The 16,563-nt window shown below is 44.2% G+C and overlaps 1 protein-coding gene across 10 annotated transcripts; it reads right to left on the reverse strand.

Annotated features, from left to right (window-relative positions):
• On the reverse strand, positions 1-15,902 carry ZBTB24 (zinc finger and BTB domain containing 24). 10 transcript variants are annotated; one of them, XM_006156980.3, is made up of 6 exons: positions 14,835-15,895; positions 12,406-12,573; positions 11,507-11,590; positions 10,577-10,660; positions 2,925-3,006; positions 1-1,359 (listed from the first exon to the last, which is right to left on the reverse strand). In XM_006156980.3, exons 1-6 carry the CDS (start codon positions 15,787-15,789, stop codon positions 645-647), a joined length of 2,088 nt encoding a protein of 695 aa, XP_006157042.1. In that variant the 5' UTR covers positions 15,790-15,895; the 3' UTR covers positions 1-644. The 10 variants fall into 10 exon arrangements, 7 of the variants coding, with proteins under 7 accessions (XP_006157042.1, XP_006157043.1, XP_006157044.1 ...); XM_006156981.3 differs by lacking the exon at positions 12,406-12,573 and having other exon boundaries at positions 14,835-15,896; XM_006156982.3 differs by lacking the exon at positions 2,925-3,006 and having other exon boundaries at positions 1,086-1,359; positions 14,835-15,899.
• Positions 15,903-16,563: the final 661 nt, after the last annotated feature.

The raw sequence follows: 16,563 nt of genomic DNA on the forward strand, positions 1-16,563 counted from the left end.
TTGTTTTATAAATTTGTGTGAAAAATGGACATTCGGTTTATATGAGTTTGAATCTACCTTACACATAACGAGTCCACTGTATTGCACAAAGACTGATGTTTGGAATAGTTATTCTTGGCAGATTAGAAGCTATAAAAAGGACTAATTTCCTCCCTGATCTGTGCTATTGAGTCCTGACTTGTCTTATAGTGGCAACTGTGATGCCTAAGAAAAGGAAGTAGAACTAACTGCTTTATCCTGTTCCACCAATGAATGACTTCCTTTGTTCTAGAAAATACAAAATAAAACTGGAAAGGTGAGAGCAAGACCATAACCTATGGCTGTGAACATTTAATACTTTCAGTAAAGTCTAAATCAATGCCCCCAAAGAAAAATTCCCCCAGTCTTTAAGATATAATAGCAGATGAAAATGAAAAGCATTCATCAATACTGAATGGCCATCCAAAGCAGTACTATAGGTAAGACATGATATGCACACACACATCTTGCTGACTAGAAAGAGAACATAAAAGCATCTAGCTATCACATCTTCTGTAAGGACCAGGAAATCGATATTCTGAGAGCCTGACTTCAAGCACTTACAATCTACTTGTAAGCTGGCTCATGGAGAAGAGCCCAAGGCACCAGTCAAATGTGTTTATGGGTCAGCTCTGCTCCTGGCCAAGCAGTGTGGGCTCCGGCATGTGGTGACTGGGAGGCGGTGGCCCAGGTTCCTGTGTCAGCTGCAGGTGCTGAGCCGGGCCGGAAGCACTTGCTGCTAAGCGGAGCTCCTCTGTTTGTTCTTGATGGGTGTGAAGATGTGCCAGCGTTTCCTTGGACAGTGTGATTACGTGCACAGGCTCTGTCTGCGAGGGCTCCATCTGGCTTTCAATCATATTGAGGCTCTGACTGTGTTCTGTTTGTTCCTGCTGGGCTGAAAGAAGCAAATTCTGCAGGTGCTCTGGCTGCAGGCTGAGGTTGGCAGCCTGGTCTGCAGTCATGTTCTGGGAACTCTCTGCAGTGACAATGCTGATCCCCTGGCTAGGACCGGGCATGAAATTGATGTTATGAACAGAATCGGTTACAAGAAGCTGAATTTCCTGCTCTCCTGAGGCAGAGAGCTGATATGGCTGTAGCTGAAGAATATTTCGGACCTCTTCAGTATTACTACTGCTGGACACACAGCTAGCATCTGCCGTGTGTTTCTCTTTGCTATGGATTTTCAAGTGAGCCTTCAAGTTGTCTAAGCGGGCAAATTGTAAGTTACACTCTGGGCAGAAGAAAGGCTTTTTGCCTGTGTGCAGAATGCAGTGTCTCCTCTTGGCACTAGAGTCAGAGAAGGATTTGCCACATATGCCACAGGAGTACGGCTTTTCTCCTCTACAAGAAAATAAACATTTATTTAAAAAACAGAAATGCATATCTACTACTTCCTGATTATTTCGAGTGAAGCGGTCAAGAATAGAGGAAAATGAACTAGACTGTGAGTCATAAGTCATGGGTTGGCCTATTAACTTAAGGATGTGGAGCAAGTCCCACTTGAGCTTCAATTTCTAATCTAAAAATATATATAAAAGGGTGGGAGTGGTGCTTAAGAAAAGTGGTAGGTGGGGTTGGGCTAGAGGTAATAAAATTTTATGATTCCATAGTATGGACTTCAGATAAGAAAGTAAATGTCTGCTTACTACACGTAGTTTTTTGCTTTTAGTCCTCACAGCCATTTTTAGACTCCAATGGCCAAATAAGAAGATATGCTTAATGTCAATATTCAAAATTTGGGGCGAGCAGGGGGCCTGGAGATTAAGAAGGCTGGCTCCCGCATGGCTGGCTGAATGATTTGAGTCCTGGACCCAGCAGCTTGAAAAACACACCAGGTGCATGTGCATGCATGCCCAAAGTGCTAAGAGGAGAATGGATTACAGTGTGGCTATCTCCCTTTGGAGGGAATTTCTCACTTTTCCTCTCTCTCTACTGCTCTTTCTCCAGTGAGCATATGCCCTATAGCCAACTAAAAAAATTAAACATTGAATAACCCTTAATTATTTGTGATGAAGTTAAGAGAACTCTTAAATCCTACCTGTGAGTAGCCTGTGTGAATGAAAACATTTATCCAGAAAATATTAATTTTTTTTTGAGAGGTTTTCACTATAGGGCGCGTGTGCTTGCCAGATAGGCAGAGACAGACAAACAGACAGAAAGCGAGAAATCCCCTCCCAGGGGGGATGGCCACACCACAATCCTGTCTCCTCCATTCTCCTCTCAGGATCTTGGGCACGCATGCACACGCACCTGGCATGAGTTTTAAGCTACTGGGTCCGGGACTCGAACCGCAGTCGATTACATGGGAGTCCAGCGAAATAGCCATTATGCTAACTGCTGGTCCTAATATTTATTTTTGATTGAAGATTTAAGCTTTGGACTAACCCCTAGTCCAAAATTAAAATTCAAGAAATAAAATAATGGGGAACCAGCAGTTAGCGTAATGGCTGTGTCGCTGGATTCCCACGTAGTCGACCGCGGTTCGCGTCCTGGACCCGGTGGCTTAGAACTCACGCCGGGCGCGTGTGTGTGCGTGCCCAAGATCCCGAGAGGAGAATGGAGGAGAAGGGATTGCGGCATGACCATCCCCCCTGGGGGGTGATTTCTCGCTTTCTGTGTCTATGTCTCTCTCTGTCTGTCTGGCGAGCGCACGCGCCCTATAGCGAAAACCTCTAAAAAAAAAAAAAAGAAATAAAATAATGCAAATCTTTACAGTCAGAACTTGTACTCCTGATTTTGCTTAAGTGATGAATTTCATTATTGAAAAGATAAAACAAAATAAACTACATAGAAAGCTTTACCAGAGTCAACAATTTGGGGAAAAGGACTCAGTATGTAATATATGTCACCCCCATGAACACCAAAACTAAATGAGGTTTGAATCCGAGATATCTGCAAAACTTTACCGATGGATTCTGATGTGAGTCTGAAGAGAACTCTTTGCCGTGAAAGATTTGCCACAGATTTCACAAGTAAATGGCTTCTCACCTAAAAAAAAGGAAAGCGTTTAGAAATATGCATTCAACATAAAACAGAAACCAAAAACCACCCGCTCTTTGTAAGCATGAATGAATGTAGCACTAACCAAGCATCTCCTCTGTACCTAGACACTCGTGCTAAGTGCCAGAAGGATACAAGGGAAGCATAAGGTACAGTTCTTCCCTTAAAAACTCGAATACTAAAATGGGAAGTTAAGTTTTTATGAAAAGAAAACAAAGGAACATACTGTGTCAACTCTTGCATTCCCCACTGAGCTTTCCTGCCTACTGCTTGACAACCTCCAAGGTTATCTGGGGGATTCTAGGGGTTATCCACATTTCTGTCTGCTTCTCAACATATCCAGGATCTGAGCACTTCTTACTTCCTCCCATCCACTCCCGTCTGGCTGGATCATGGCTTAATGTGCCCTGCTTTCCTGCCGTCCACCAACGGTCTCAGTGCAACTAGAGTGAGACTCAATCCAGTCAGATGATTTTGCTCTTTGCCTGGAAATGCTGTAATGACTCTGCACCTAGAGATAAAAGCCAAAGTCCTTGACCTATGAGGGATCACAAATCTGTACCTCCTATCCCTACTTCTCAACCCCGATCTCCATCTCCTCAGGGTGTCTGTCAGAGTGGCTTACTCACTTCACTCCCATGTCTCTGCTCCCATGTGCTTTATCAGAGAAGATTTATACCACAAAAATCACTACATACTTCCACGCCTTTCAACACAAACATCAAGCCTATTTGCTGTGCTAGGGACAAATGGGACATAGTCTCTGCTTTTGAAGAGCTCCAAATGTCTGATGAGATCAATTTCTTTTTTTTTTTTTCCTTGGGGGTAGGGTGTGTGCACAAAATGGACATTTATTGGCCTTAAGGAATTGTTGGATTTTTTTTTTTTTTTTGAAGTTTTTGCCCTAGGACTTGTGTGTTTGCTGAAGAGAGAGACAGCATCAGTGAGAGGGAAAGTGAGGTATCACCACTCGGGGGAATGGTCACACCACAATCCCTTCTTCTCCTGGGATCCTGGGCACACATGCACACGTGTCTGGCATGTGTTTCAAGCCATTGGATCTGGGACCAAAGCACAGCTGGCCATGTGGGAGTCCAGCAACATAACCACTATGCCATCTGCTGGCCCTATTGTTGATTTTTTTAAAAAGTGTATTCTGTTTTAATTTTTTTTTTACATTTATTTAGTTAGTTATATATTTATTAGTTGTAATTTTCGGGCCACTGGGTCTAGGACTTAACCACAGTCAGTCATGTGTAAGTCCAGAACCTTAACCAACATGCCAGCCCTTATTCATTCATTCATTCATTCATTCATTCACTCATTCATTCATTCATTCATTCATTTATTTATTTATAAATACTAGAGGGTACATGCATGGGGTGAGAGAAGGGGAGAGAAAGCATGCCTCAATGAGGGCTGGTTACTTGGCAAATCCTTTTTCCTCCAATTCTCTATCCTGTAAGGATCCTGGACAAATGCATGAATACCTGGCATATTTTTCAAAGCTCTAGGGGCAGGATTTGAACCCTAGTTGGCCATGTAGTATCTGGCTTCCACTGCAGAGTGCTTAACAGCTATACTATGGGCCTGGCTCAACTTCTAAGTCACGCTGATTACTTTATAGAACCCTGTCTTTTATCCATCACGTTTTCCACTTTCCTCTTCCCCATCTCCTCAGAGGAGACAGGCTGAGAAGGGCTCACTGGGATGAGAGGGGAGAACATCCCTGCTTCAAGGCCCGTTTGTGCTCACAAAGACCAGAAGCCTCACTCCCCCTCACACTCAGGAGACAAAGCCGAGGTGAAACGTCTCCTTGCTGGCACTGCTCCACATGACCAAGCCACCTCAGCTCTCTACCCAGTTCAGTCCCTCACAGCTCCCTGTACCATTTATGGGCATACATGTAGCCATGCGTACACACAGTTCTGCCTGCAGTTCTCCTCTGAACTCCAACTCAAATATCTGATGCCTCCTCCACACCAAAATCGAATTCTCTATGTGCTCCTCCTACTCTTCCCATTTTCCCTCCTTCCAGCTGCTTTTGCCTCTTTTCTTTGACCTCCCACATCCAATCATGAGAGAAACACTGACTCTTCCTCAGAATATATCTGAAAATGGGGCACTTGCCACTTCTACTGCTCTGAACTGCAACCCCTAATTATGACAGCCTCCTAGTGGGTCTTAGGGTTCCAGTCTTGCCTCACCCCACCCCATTCTACATGGCAGCTGCAGTGATCCTATTAAAGTTCTAAGTCAAGCCTTGTCACTTCTCTCAGTAAAGTCATCTCAGAATGAAATCCCAAGTCTGTTGTGAGTGCAGACTGGAATCACCATGGGGTATTTTTTTTTTTTTTGGAGAGATTTTCACTGTAGGGCGCGTACGCTCGCCAGACAGACAGAGAGAGACATAGAGACAGAAAGCGAGAAATCACTCCCCAGGGGAGATGGTCACGCCGCAATCCCTTCTCCATTCTCCTCTTGGGATCTTGGGCACGCACGCACACGCGCCCGGCGTGAGTTTTAAGCCACCGGGTCCAGGACGTGAACCGCGGTCGACTACGTGGGAGTCCAGCGACATAGCCATTACGCTAACTGCTGGTTCCCACTATGGGGTATTTTTTAAAATGCCAATTCTGGAACCAGCAGATGGTGTAATGGTTACATTGCTGGATTCCCACATGGCTGACCATGGTTTGCATCCTGGATTCGGAGTCTTAAAACACATTGGGTGTGTATGTGTGTGTGTGCACAAAATCCCAAGAGAAGAATGGAGGAGAAGGGACTACTCCCCGGATGATTTTTCGCCTTCTGTCTCTCTGTTGAGTGCACACACCCTATAGCAAAAATCTCCCTAAAAAATAATACAACAAAAATGCCAATGCCCAAGTTCTATTTCTGGTTGATCCAATAATAATTTGTGATGTTCAGACCAGGGGCTTTTATTTTTAGGTAGGTGAGGTGTGTAGGTAACTGAGGTAACTCTCCCTGACTGCACAGACTCAAGCTGTCTCTGACATTCACTCCACTACTATCCCTTATTCCCACCACCCCTGCTCAGCCTCAATCACTCCTGCCTCCTTGCACTGTTCTGGAATGACAGGACCAGTTCTGACATTCCCACTGTACACATGCTGACTCCTGCCTTGGAGGCTGTCTCCTGGATATCCTGGATGGCTGGCCTGCTCCCCACCCCACTCTCATCTCCATCCAAGATGCCACATGATCTGTGGGGCGTTCCCAGAGCTGGCCCCACATAAAGAGCAGTTTCCATCACACACTTCATCCCCTTACCCTGTGATTTACTTCTCCACGGCACTGCTTTCACCTTAGATGTTACATACTCAGTGGCTCTCTATCTGCCCTGATGGAATACTGGGCTCTTGATAGGGGCCTCTGCCCTTCCTACTGCTGTGTCTTCAAGGCCTATGACAGGCCCAGTACTTGGTTAATTGCAGGCCTGGTAACTGGTAACAACTGGTAACTGGATCTCACAGCACATATTAATGATAACGTCTGCAGAAAGATGGTATAGAAACCAATTTCATAAACTTAAAGTCTGATACTTACTGACTTTAAGAAGAAAAACTTTCTTGGAGCCAGTAGGTGGCACAGTGCTTATGGTGCTGGAATTCCACATGGCCAACTGTGGTGCAAGTCCCTACCTGGTGGCTTGAAAATCATGCTGGGCCCATTTGCATGAGGGCCCAAAATCCAAAGAGAAAAATGGAGAAGGAATTGTGGTGTGGCCTACCCCCAACCCCACACCTGGGTGGGGAGTGATTTCTCACTTTCCCCCTCTGTCTCTCCCTGGTAAGCATATACACCCTGTGGCAAAAAATGAAAAAAGAAAATAACTTGTATCTAAAAAACAGGGTATTCGGGATTAGCAGATGGTTTAACGGTTACATCGCTGGACTCCCATGTAGTTTACTGTGGTTCAAGTCCCAGACCCAAAGGCTTAAACTCACACCAGGTGTGTGTGCCCAACATCCCAAGAAGAGAATGGCGGAAAATGGGTTGCAGCATGGCCATTCCTCCAGGGAGTAATATTTTGCTTTCTGTTTCTCCCTGTTGAGCACATACACCCAAGAGCAAAATATCTCTCTCAAAAAAATAAAATAAAATAAAAAAACAAGGTCTTGGGCCAGCCCTGGAGTATAGGAATTAAATGCTAGAATATAGGGAGCTGGATCCCACAGGACTGACTTTAGTACTAATCCCAGAGACTTAGAAAACATATTGGGCACTTGTATGAATATCCCAAATCCTGACAGGACAGATCAATTGAGAAGAAAGAATTGTGATGTGACTACTCCCCATTGGGAGGTGTCTCTTTCTCCCACCCAGCACACCCTCTTGCAAAAGAAAAAAAAAAAGAATGTCTAAAGCACTACTAATTTGATATGTAATCTTAGGGCACAATTTCACAGAATCATTATATAATCAAACTACCATGAAAAGTTATTTTTTGTTCACTCATAATGAAGTATGTATGTGTGCACATGAGAGAGAGAGAGTGGTGAGCCAGATAAACAGGGTCTGGTTGCACTGTGACCTCCTTCCTCCATTCTTTCAGCCCCTTGGCTCTTGATCACCCATGTGTATCCAGAGTTTCAGCCCATTGGGCCAGAATTCAAACCATGGCTACCATGTAGGATCAGGCTTCTCTCTTTTATTTTTAGGTTTTTACAATAGGGTATGTGCATGTATGCACCAGAGACAAGGAAAGTGAGAGATTATCCTCCAGGAAAATGGCCACAATCCCTTCTCTTCCACTCTCCTCCTGGGATAGTGGGCATTCATGCACACATGTCCAGTGTTAAGTTTCAAGCCACCGAGTCCGGGAGTCAAACTATAGTCAGCCATGTGGTGGGAGTCCAGCAATCAACACACCACCTGCTGGTCCTGAGATCTGGTTTCTCTTAAGCAGTGTGTTACTGCTACACCACAAAGCTAGCTTAGACAGTTTTTTTTTTTTCTTCTTTTAAATAATTATTTAACTTTACTTATTTGCTTATTTTAATTTGACCAGAAAGTGGGGAGGTGGGGAGGAGAGAAAGCAAGCCACCAGGTTGCCAGGTCCAGGACTCGAACTGCAGTCAGCCATGTGGGAGCCCTTAACCACTACACCACCTGCCAGCCCCTACGTTTTTTTCCTTTAGCTTTTAGGGTGCACACACTCGCCATTGAGAGAAGGAAAGTAAGAAATTGCCACCTAGGGGGTTGGTCACACCACAGTCCTTTTTCCTTTTATTCTCCTCTTGGGATTTTGGGCACACGCACACACGTGTCACCAGATCCAGGATTCCAACAGCACAGCCAGCCATGTGGGATCTATGTCTTAACCAGAATATTACCTGCTGGCCTGAAAGTTTTCCTGGAAAATCAAATGGGCTTATTTTTTAATATACGCTCCTTACCAAAAGATGTAAAAGGCCCCTATTTTTACTTTTCTGGTCTTAAATATTATTATTTTTTTTTTGTCAGAGACTATGTGTGCTTGCTGGAAAGTACTCCCTAGTGGGACATGGTCACATTGCAATCCCTTCTCCATTTCTCTACCCCACTGGGATTTTAGGCACCCTCCCTTTCCCTCTATTTCTCTATCCTAGTGGAATTTTAGCCACCCAAGCACGTGCACCTGGCACATTTTTCAAGCCACCAGGGCCAGGATGTGAACTGTGGTTGGCCATATGGGATCCAGCTCATATAGCCACTAGGCCCTACACTTCTGCGTTTTTTGCTAAAGGGCACTGTAGTGCGTAGTTAGGAGAGATTGGTGGTGGTAGGAGGGGTGGAGAGTGAATGAAAAATCACCCACTATGAGGTGACCCCATAGGGGATGGTCAGGCTGCAATCCCTTTCTCCTCCATTTCTCCCTACTTTTGGAATTCTGAATATGCATATGCTCAGTGTGTCTCCCAAGACACCAGGTCTGGGACTTGAACTGTGGTCAACCATGTGGGATCCAGCTGCTTTAAACATAATGTTCTTAAATGGAAAATACTGACCTGCACCAATGAACCCTGCCTTTTATCCTAGAAGCTGATTTTTTTCTGGAGGTGGTAGTGCTTAAGGGGAGAGAAAGTAAAAGAAAATCTCAGTGTCTATGCTACCTTTATATGTTTTACAGTTGCTTCCTTTCCTTAAAAATTATCCTGATAGGGAACCAGCAGTTAGCGTAATGGCTATGTCGCTGAACTCCCATGTAGTTGACCGCGGTTTGCGTCCCGGACCCGGTGGCTTAAAACTCACGCCGGGCGCGTGTGCGTGCGTGCCCAAGATCCCGAGAGGAGAATGGAGGAGAAGGGATTGTGGCGTGACCATCCCCCCTGGGGGGTGATTTCTCGCTTTCTGTCTCTATGTCTCTGTCTGGCGAGCGCACGTGCCCTATAGTGAAAACCTCTCCAAAAAAAGAAAAAAAAATTATCTTGATAATCTTTAATGCTGAAGTAAACTCAGAGTACAACAAAGAACCAGGGCTGGCCCCATAACACAGAGGTTAAGTGCTGCACGCAGAAAGTTGCATTCAACATGGCTGGCTGCGGTTTGAATCCTGGCCCCACTGGCCAAGTGCTTGTGTGTGCATGTCCCAAATCCTGATGTGATGGAGAAATGGAAGAAAGGGACAGAGATACAACTGTGCTGCACTGGAGGTGCTTTCTCTTTCTCTCCCCCCTTTTCTCTCTGGTGAGCATGTGCACCCTCTGGTGAAAAGAAAGAGGGAGTCCCAGACTCAGACTGTTTTGTGACTTTGAGATTCCCCCCCGCCCCCACCTTTTTTTCTTTTCTTTTTCTTGGGAGAGTTTTTTTCTATAGGGCATATGTGCTCGCCAGAAAGACAGAGACAGCAGAGAGATAGAAAGTGAGAAATCACCCCCTGGGAGGATGGGGTGATTCACGCCACAATCCCTTCTCCTCCATTCTCCTCTTGGGATCTTGGGCATGCATGCACACGCGCCCGGCCTGAGTCCAAGCTACCTGGTCCAGGACTGAAACCATGTTTGGCTACATGGGAGACCAGTGACACAACCATATGTCAACCGTTGGTCCCCATGACGTATTTTTCTATGGAAAAATGACTCATGACTTTTCCAACAATCCAATAGTTTAGGCCAGCCTCGAGCTTATGACCCTCCAGCCTCAGCCTTCCCAAGTCACTGAGATTACAGGTATATGCCACCACACCTGGCCTTTAGGTTGGGCTAGGAATGGAACCCAGGTTTTCCACATGCCCCCAGTCTACTAAAGACAGTATCTACAGCAGGCACCACCACAGCTGGGTTCTGTTTTGTGATACTGAATGAATTTTCATGTGTGAACAGTACTTAGTAAGTGGTATCCATTTTGCTAGCCTACAAACAGAGATGATTTCCCCATAGAACAGTGCTAATAGCATTCCACATTTGGCTTTTAAATGCTCTGCTTCTAAAATATCCACTCAATTTCCAATAAATATTTCTTATATAGGCTCAAGAAGAGACTCTGAGTACTCATTCATTTTCCCGAAAGCATCAAATATACCAGAGGTAAGACAGACAAGATGGAATTTTACCTGTGTGCGTTCGTAGGTGTTTCTTTAGCTGAGACACATCCATGAATTTGCGATGGCAGTGATTACATTCCGGTAATGAGTGGCCTTGTCGCAATAATAAAAAAAGTGTCAGTGTATATATGCTCTCCCTGCATTTCTTCTGTGATTTGTGTTAAAGCACTTCCCTGAAAAATAATCACTTTAAATATGGTATTTTAATAAAACAACAAAACTTTTTGTCTTAATTTGGTAAGATTAATATTTGTCTCTGCGCCTCAACTCTTTGTTTCCCCAAGAGAGCTGGGATACTTCTAATCCTCAAGAATATAATAATCTCAAAGTATTGGTATGACTGCAGCCAACTGATCTCTCCTGATGCTCTCAATCCCATGTTTGTTTCTTATCAATTAGCCCGGGAAAGGAAAATAAACAACAAAGACAATGGACAGAGCCAGATGGGAGAAAGTCCAGATACATACCCGCATGGTGGTGATTTCTCTGCCCAGGCACCATAACAACCAATCAACTGGGACCCCTTTAGGCAAGTAGGGGTGATTCTGTTTTTTTAAAACTCTTTTCCCTTGGGACCAGCAGGTGGGGTGGTAGTTAAGGCACTGGACTCCCACATGGCTCACCATGGTTCCAGTCCTGGACCTGGTGGCTTGAAACTCACACTGGGCATGTGTGCAGGTGTGTCCAAAATCCCGAGAAAATGGTGGAGAAAGGATTGCAGCATGGCCATCCTCTCTCGGGGGGTCATTTCTCACTCTCTCCATCTCCATCTCTCTGGTGAGCACACATACCCTATAGCAAAAATCTCTCAAAATAGAAAAAAATAGTAACTCTTTTTCCTACTCACTCATCTTCTATAATAAGAACCTAATGTTACATAAACGAGTTGCAGTTTAATTTCTTTCCCACCAACCCAAATTTCCTTTCGCGTTACTGTACCTGTATGGATTCGATAATGGCTCTTTAGTTGTCTTCTCTGGCTAAAATATTTTCCACACTGATCACAGGTAAAAGACTTCTGTCCTGTCAAACAAACAAACAAAAAACACTGGGGCCAACAGGTGGCATGGAGGTTAAGGTATCTGAATCCCACATGGCGACTGTGTGGTTCGAGTCCCCAACCAGGCAGCTTGAAGAATCACTCAGGTGGGTGTGCATGCATACTCCAAATCCCAAGAGAATGAGGAAGGGATGGTCATAGTCCTAGGGAGTGTTTTCTAACTTTCATTCTCTCTCTCTCAGGCAAGTGGACATAGCCTACAGCAATGAACAAACAAAAACACTAAAGCATGCAAAAAATTATAATTAAATTGCCCAACCACAGTAGACCCAGGTCCCCATTTTCTATAAATGATAATTCAAGTTTCCCCTAAAGGTTTCAAAGTAAAATAATTCGAGGGGGTCAGAAGGTCCCAGATTCATCTCCAGAGACTTCTTTGAGTACAACAGGCATCCATAATTAGGGCTGGCTGAAGCTAGGGGTGACTGCTACTTTAAGACTCTGATGGGGATGCTCTGTCTCTCATGGAAGAAATAAGTAAAACATTAAAAAAAATTTAAAAGGACATTAATGAAGTAAAAATAATTCTACAGTGTGGAGGTTACATAAAACATGTTTGCATACTGAATACCCAGCAGCCAGTTTACAAGCCGTAGATTAAGGTTCAGTGCTGTATAGAAACTGTAAACTGCATTGTAACAGATGGATAATCTTGTCTTCCAATGACACCATGTGGGAAGTGATATCAAGCTAAGAAAAAACCATTTACATCCCACTAGCACCCACCCTGGGACTGAAAATCTGGTGGCATTTGGCCCTCTGGTGCCTGCCAGGCTACCTGAATGCAGGCTCATGTGCTCCAGCAGCGAGTGCTTGGTGGTCAAAGCCTTGCTGCACACGGTACAGGTGTATGGCCGCTGGCCTGTGTGCATCCTGGTGTGGACCTGTAGGGAGTGCTTCTGGGCAAAGTCTTTTCCACACTCATTGCACTTGAAAGGTCGCTCCCCTGGAATAAGAGCCCCAGAAGCATGGTGTAAGCAAGAATCTGCCCATCTTTTTGTTCCCTCCCAAATTAAAATGGTAAGAGAGTCTGCTCTTAAAAGGCACACATCTGAAAGGTCAAAGAAAGGGAGACACATCAGCAATGAAATTCTGGATGTTCAACTTTTTGAACCTATTCTCTCTCTCTCTCTTTTTTTTTTTTTTGTTTAAGTTTGCTAGAGGGTTTGTGCACTGCTAGACACACAGAGATAGGCAGTAGGAAAGAAAGTGAGAAATCAGCCCTGGGGGATGGCCATGCCACAATCCCTTCTCCTCTATTCTCCTCCTGGGATTTTGGGAATGTATGCACATGTGGCCAGTGTGATTTTCAAGCTGTGAGGTCTGGGATTCAAACCACGGCTGGTCATGTGGGAGTCCAGTGTCTTAACCACTTCACCACCTGTTGGCCCCAAGAATTACATTATTCTACATGAATTGTTAAGAAAAAAATGTATTGGGACCAGCAGGTGTTGTGGTATTTAAGGCACTGGACTCGCACATGGTTCAAACCCTAGATCTGGAGCTTGAAAATCATGCCTGCTGTGTGTGTGTGTGTGTGTGTGTGTGTGTGTGTGTGCGCGCCCAAAATCCCAGGAGAAGGGACTGTGGTGTAGTCATGTCCCCTGGGGGGGGCGATTTCTCACTTTTCCTCTCACTGAATCTTTCAAGTGAGTACACGCGCCCTGTGGTAAAAACTTAATAATAAAAAAAAGGAATGATTTCATTCTTTAAACTATGCATATATGTATTTCTGATTAAAAAAATATATAATTTATTATAAGATTAAAAACTATGGGGCCAGCACGTGGTATAGTGGTTAAGGCACTTGACCCTCACACGGCCAACTGCAGTTCAAGTCCTGAAACTGGTGCGGCTGCATGTGAGTCCAAAATCCTGAGAGGAGAATGGATTATAGGTAGCCATGGGGGGTGTGATTTCTCACTTTCCCTCTTAGTCTTTCTCAGTGGCTCTCCAGCAAGTTCACGTGCCTTCTAGTGAAAACCTTAAAATAAATAAATAAATAAAATAGAACCTATTACAACAGTAACAAAATACAGGCAATTCCAGGCTTATAAGATGGTTTAATTTATGATTTGAAGTCTTGAGAGGAGAATGGAGGACAAGGGAGAGCAGCATGGTCATTCCTCCTGGGAGGTGATTTCTCACTTTCCCTCTCTCTCTCTCCCACTGGAACACAAGTGCCCTATAGCAAAAATCTAAAAACAAAACAACACCAGTTTCTTGGTTACACTGACACAATTCAAGTGCTCAAAATCCACACGTAGAGCTGACCTTGTAGCACAGTGGCTAAGGGAGCAAGTCTTACACAGCCGACTGAGGTCTCAACCCTGGCGGCTTGGAAAAAAACATGCCGGGCACACACGCTTGCACGCTCCAAATCCCAACGGTATAAAGAAATGGCAGAGAAAGGGTTGTGGTGTGATTGTGCCTCTTTGGAGTTGTCCCTCCCACAACTATGACTAGCACACGTACCCTCTGGCAATGAAGAAAAATTCCACATGTGGCTACTGTCCCTCACACTGGGCAGTATGTATTTAGAACACTCGTCATTATGGAAGGGCCTACTGGCCAGTACTGGGCTAAAGGGACCAAAAAGGAGAAAGCAATTACAGCTAGATGGCTGAATCAGAAAGCTGTCCACACAGACATAGCAACAGCATATCTATAGTCAAGATGAAGACTATTCAAGAATCAAAATGCAAAGCAAATTGGACACCTAGAGCTTGACAACTGGAAGTAAAGCCTTGAACCAACTAAGAGGAGTTTTAGAATTAGGCTACCTGGGTTCATAGCTAAGCTATCAATAAATGGGTAAGCCAGGTTGTTATTAAGCTCTGAAAGAGTTGGGTTTCTTCATTTGTACAATGGAGATAACAAATGAGGGTCTTCAAAAAGTTCAAGGAGATGCATATTAGGAAAAATCTATGCATACATTTCAATTTTTTTTGCGTCAAAATAATCTTGGACTTTAACTCCATTTTGATGTTTTGGTATTGACAACCTCACAGGACTATTGTAAGAATTAAATGCACTCAAGTGTAAAAGGCTGTATTACAATACTCATCACATAGAAGCTTTGTGCCATAGGGCGGGCGTAACCATGCCCAACATAGAAGCTTTGTGATAAATGAAAGCTATTATAATATTTTCATTTGTACTACAAATTCAAAAACACACCATACAAAGCTGTGAAAGTGTAATTACCTGTGTGGCTCCTTTGATGGATTGCTAAAAAGTGATTGTATTTAAAAACTTTGCCACAGTCTTTACAACGGGCCTCAGGACCAGCAGGGCGCTTTCTCCTTCCACAAATCCTCTTAGCTGAACCCTGGTCTTCTTCATCCCCAACAAGTTTGTAATCTTTAAGTTTGACAGATCTCCGAATCCTCCGCTTGCTGTACCGACTCTGGCTGTCTTGCCCATCCTGGGTCTTGGGATCCTGGTTCTCATCTTTTTCAGCTGGCATTTCCTCCACTCTACCTGGCTCACAAGCAGGCTCAGTTTCTTCCTTTTCTTTGACTGGAATGTGTTCATTCAGAACATCATTGTCTCCTTCTTTAAATACAAAATTCTGTCTATTCTGAACTGAATTGTTCACTCTTAATTGTATTTCTTCCTCTGCAGCCAGTTCTGACTTCCGCTCCTGCATACTGTTGACTTTTCTTGGTCTTCCCCGTTTCCTCTTTGGAGGATCATTTTTTTTATTAGAAATAACCACCACTGGAGCACCAGCAGTGTTCAAAGTCACAGGCTTTGGGGAATTATGAGTATGTTGAAAGTCTGTGAAAGCCTTTACTAGGTCATAGACTTTTAAGAACTGAGCAGTAGCGAGGATCTGTTCTGTACTTTTCTCACTGGCATGGAGATAACCTGTGTAGATAAACTCCAGCAAGATACCAAAGGTGTCTGCAACCATGCCCTCGAGCATGTAAATAGACTGGCCGATCTCCCCCTCTTCTGCAAACATCATTGAGAAGTACTCGCTACTGGCAGCTAGTAAAGCTTTGTGGGCACGGAAATGCACATTCTCCACGATTAAAGTAATGTCACAGAGGAAGCCTTTCTTCCTCTGATCTTCCAAACTGGCCAGGACCGTGTCACTGTGAGTGTCTGAGTGTACAGAAAGCTGTAGGGAAGGCTCTGGTGATGTTTCTGCCATTTTCTTAGAAACCAAGAAGTCTTAAATCTGAAATAAGCAATGTTTAAAAACAAGAGAGCACTGTTTTAATATCCCAGACCACATGAACCTACTATTTATTGCACATGATTAACTGAATTTTACAATTACCACTTTTTTAAAAAAAGAATAACTTAATTTTAACCTTATTATTTTTTAAATTTTGCAATGGGGCACGAGCGCTCACCAGAGAGAGAGACAAAGAGATGGAGAAACAGAAAGTAAGCTGCCAGGTCTGGGATTTGAATTTCCACCAGCCGCATGGGAATCCAGAGCCCTAACCACCACGCCCCCTGTTTGCCCCCAATTACCATGTTTAAAAAAGTCTATTTAAAAACTTAAGATTTGCGTTCTCGGTCCTGTTATATTGTTACCTCGCCGGGTAAATGTCCAATACCCATGTCACCACTCAGGGTCTGTTTTCCATCTCAATTTAAGGACTGCAATCAACCATCTCTAAAGTTCTTTCTAGCGCTAACTTTCCTCCGGTTACATAAATACCAGAACGAGAACTGCACTGCTTCAGTCTCACACATTATTCGCCAATTCGGCTATAGGGGTAAATTTTAAAAAGGCGAAGAAAACGTCCATGTGCAAAGTGAATTTGGAGGAAATGCAATAAAATAATAACGTAAGCCGCATTGGACGGGTGGCGTGGAAAGGCCAGGCTGGTGGCAGACGGCACGCAGCGCGGACACCCCCGAGTCCCAACCCCCAAAGACACGGGGCCGGTCGAGCGGGGAGCGGAGGGGCCGT

Source organism: Tupaia chinensis, unplaced genomic scaffold (assembly GCF_000334495.1).
Source record: "Tupaia chinensis unplaced genomic scaffold, TupChi_1.0 Scaffold000527_1, whole genome shotgun sequence".
Lineage (NCBI taxonomy): Eukaryota > Metazoa > Chordata > Mammalia > Scandentia > Tupaiidae > Tupaia > Tupaia belangeri.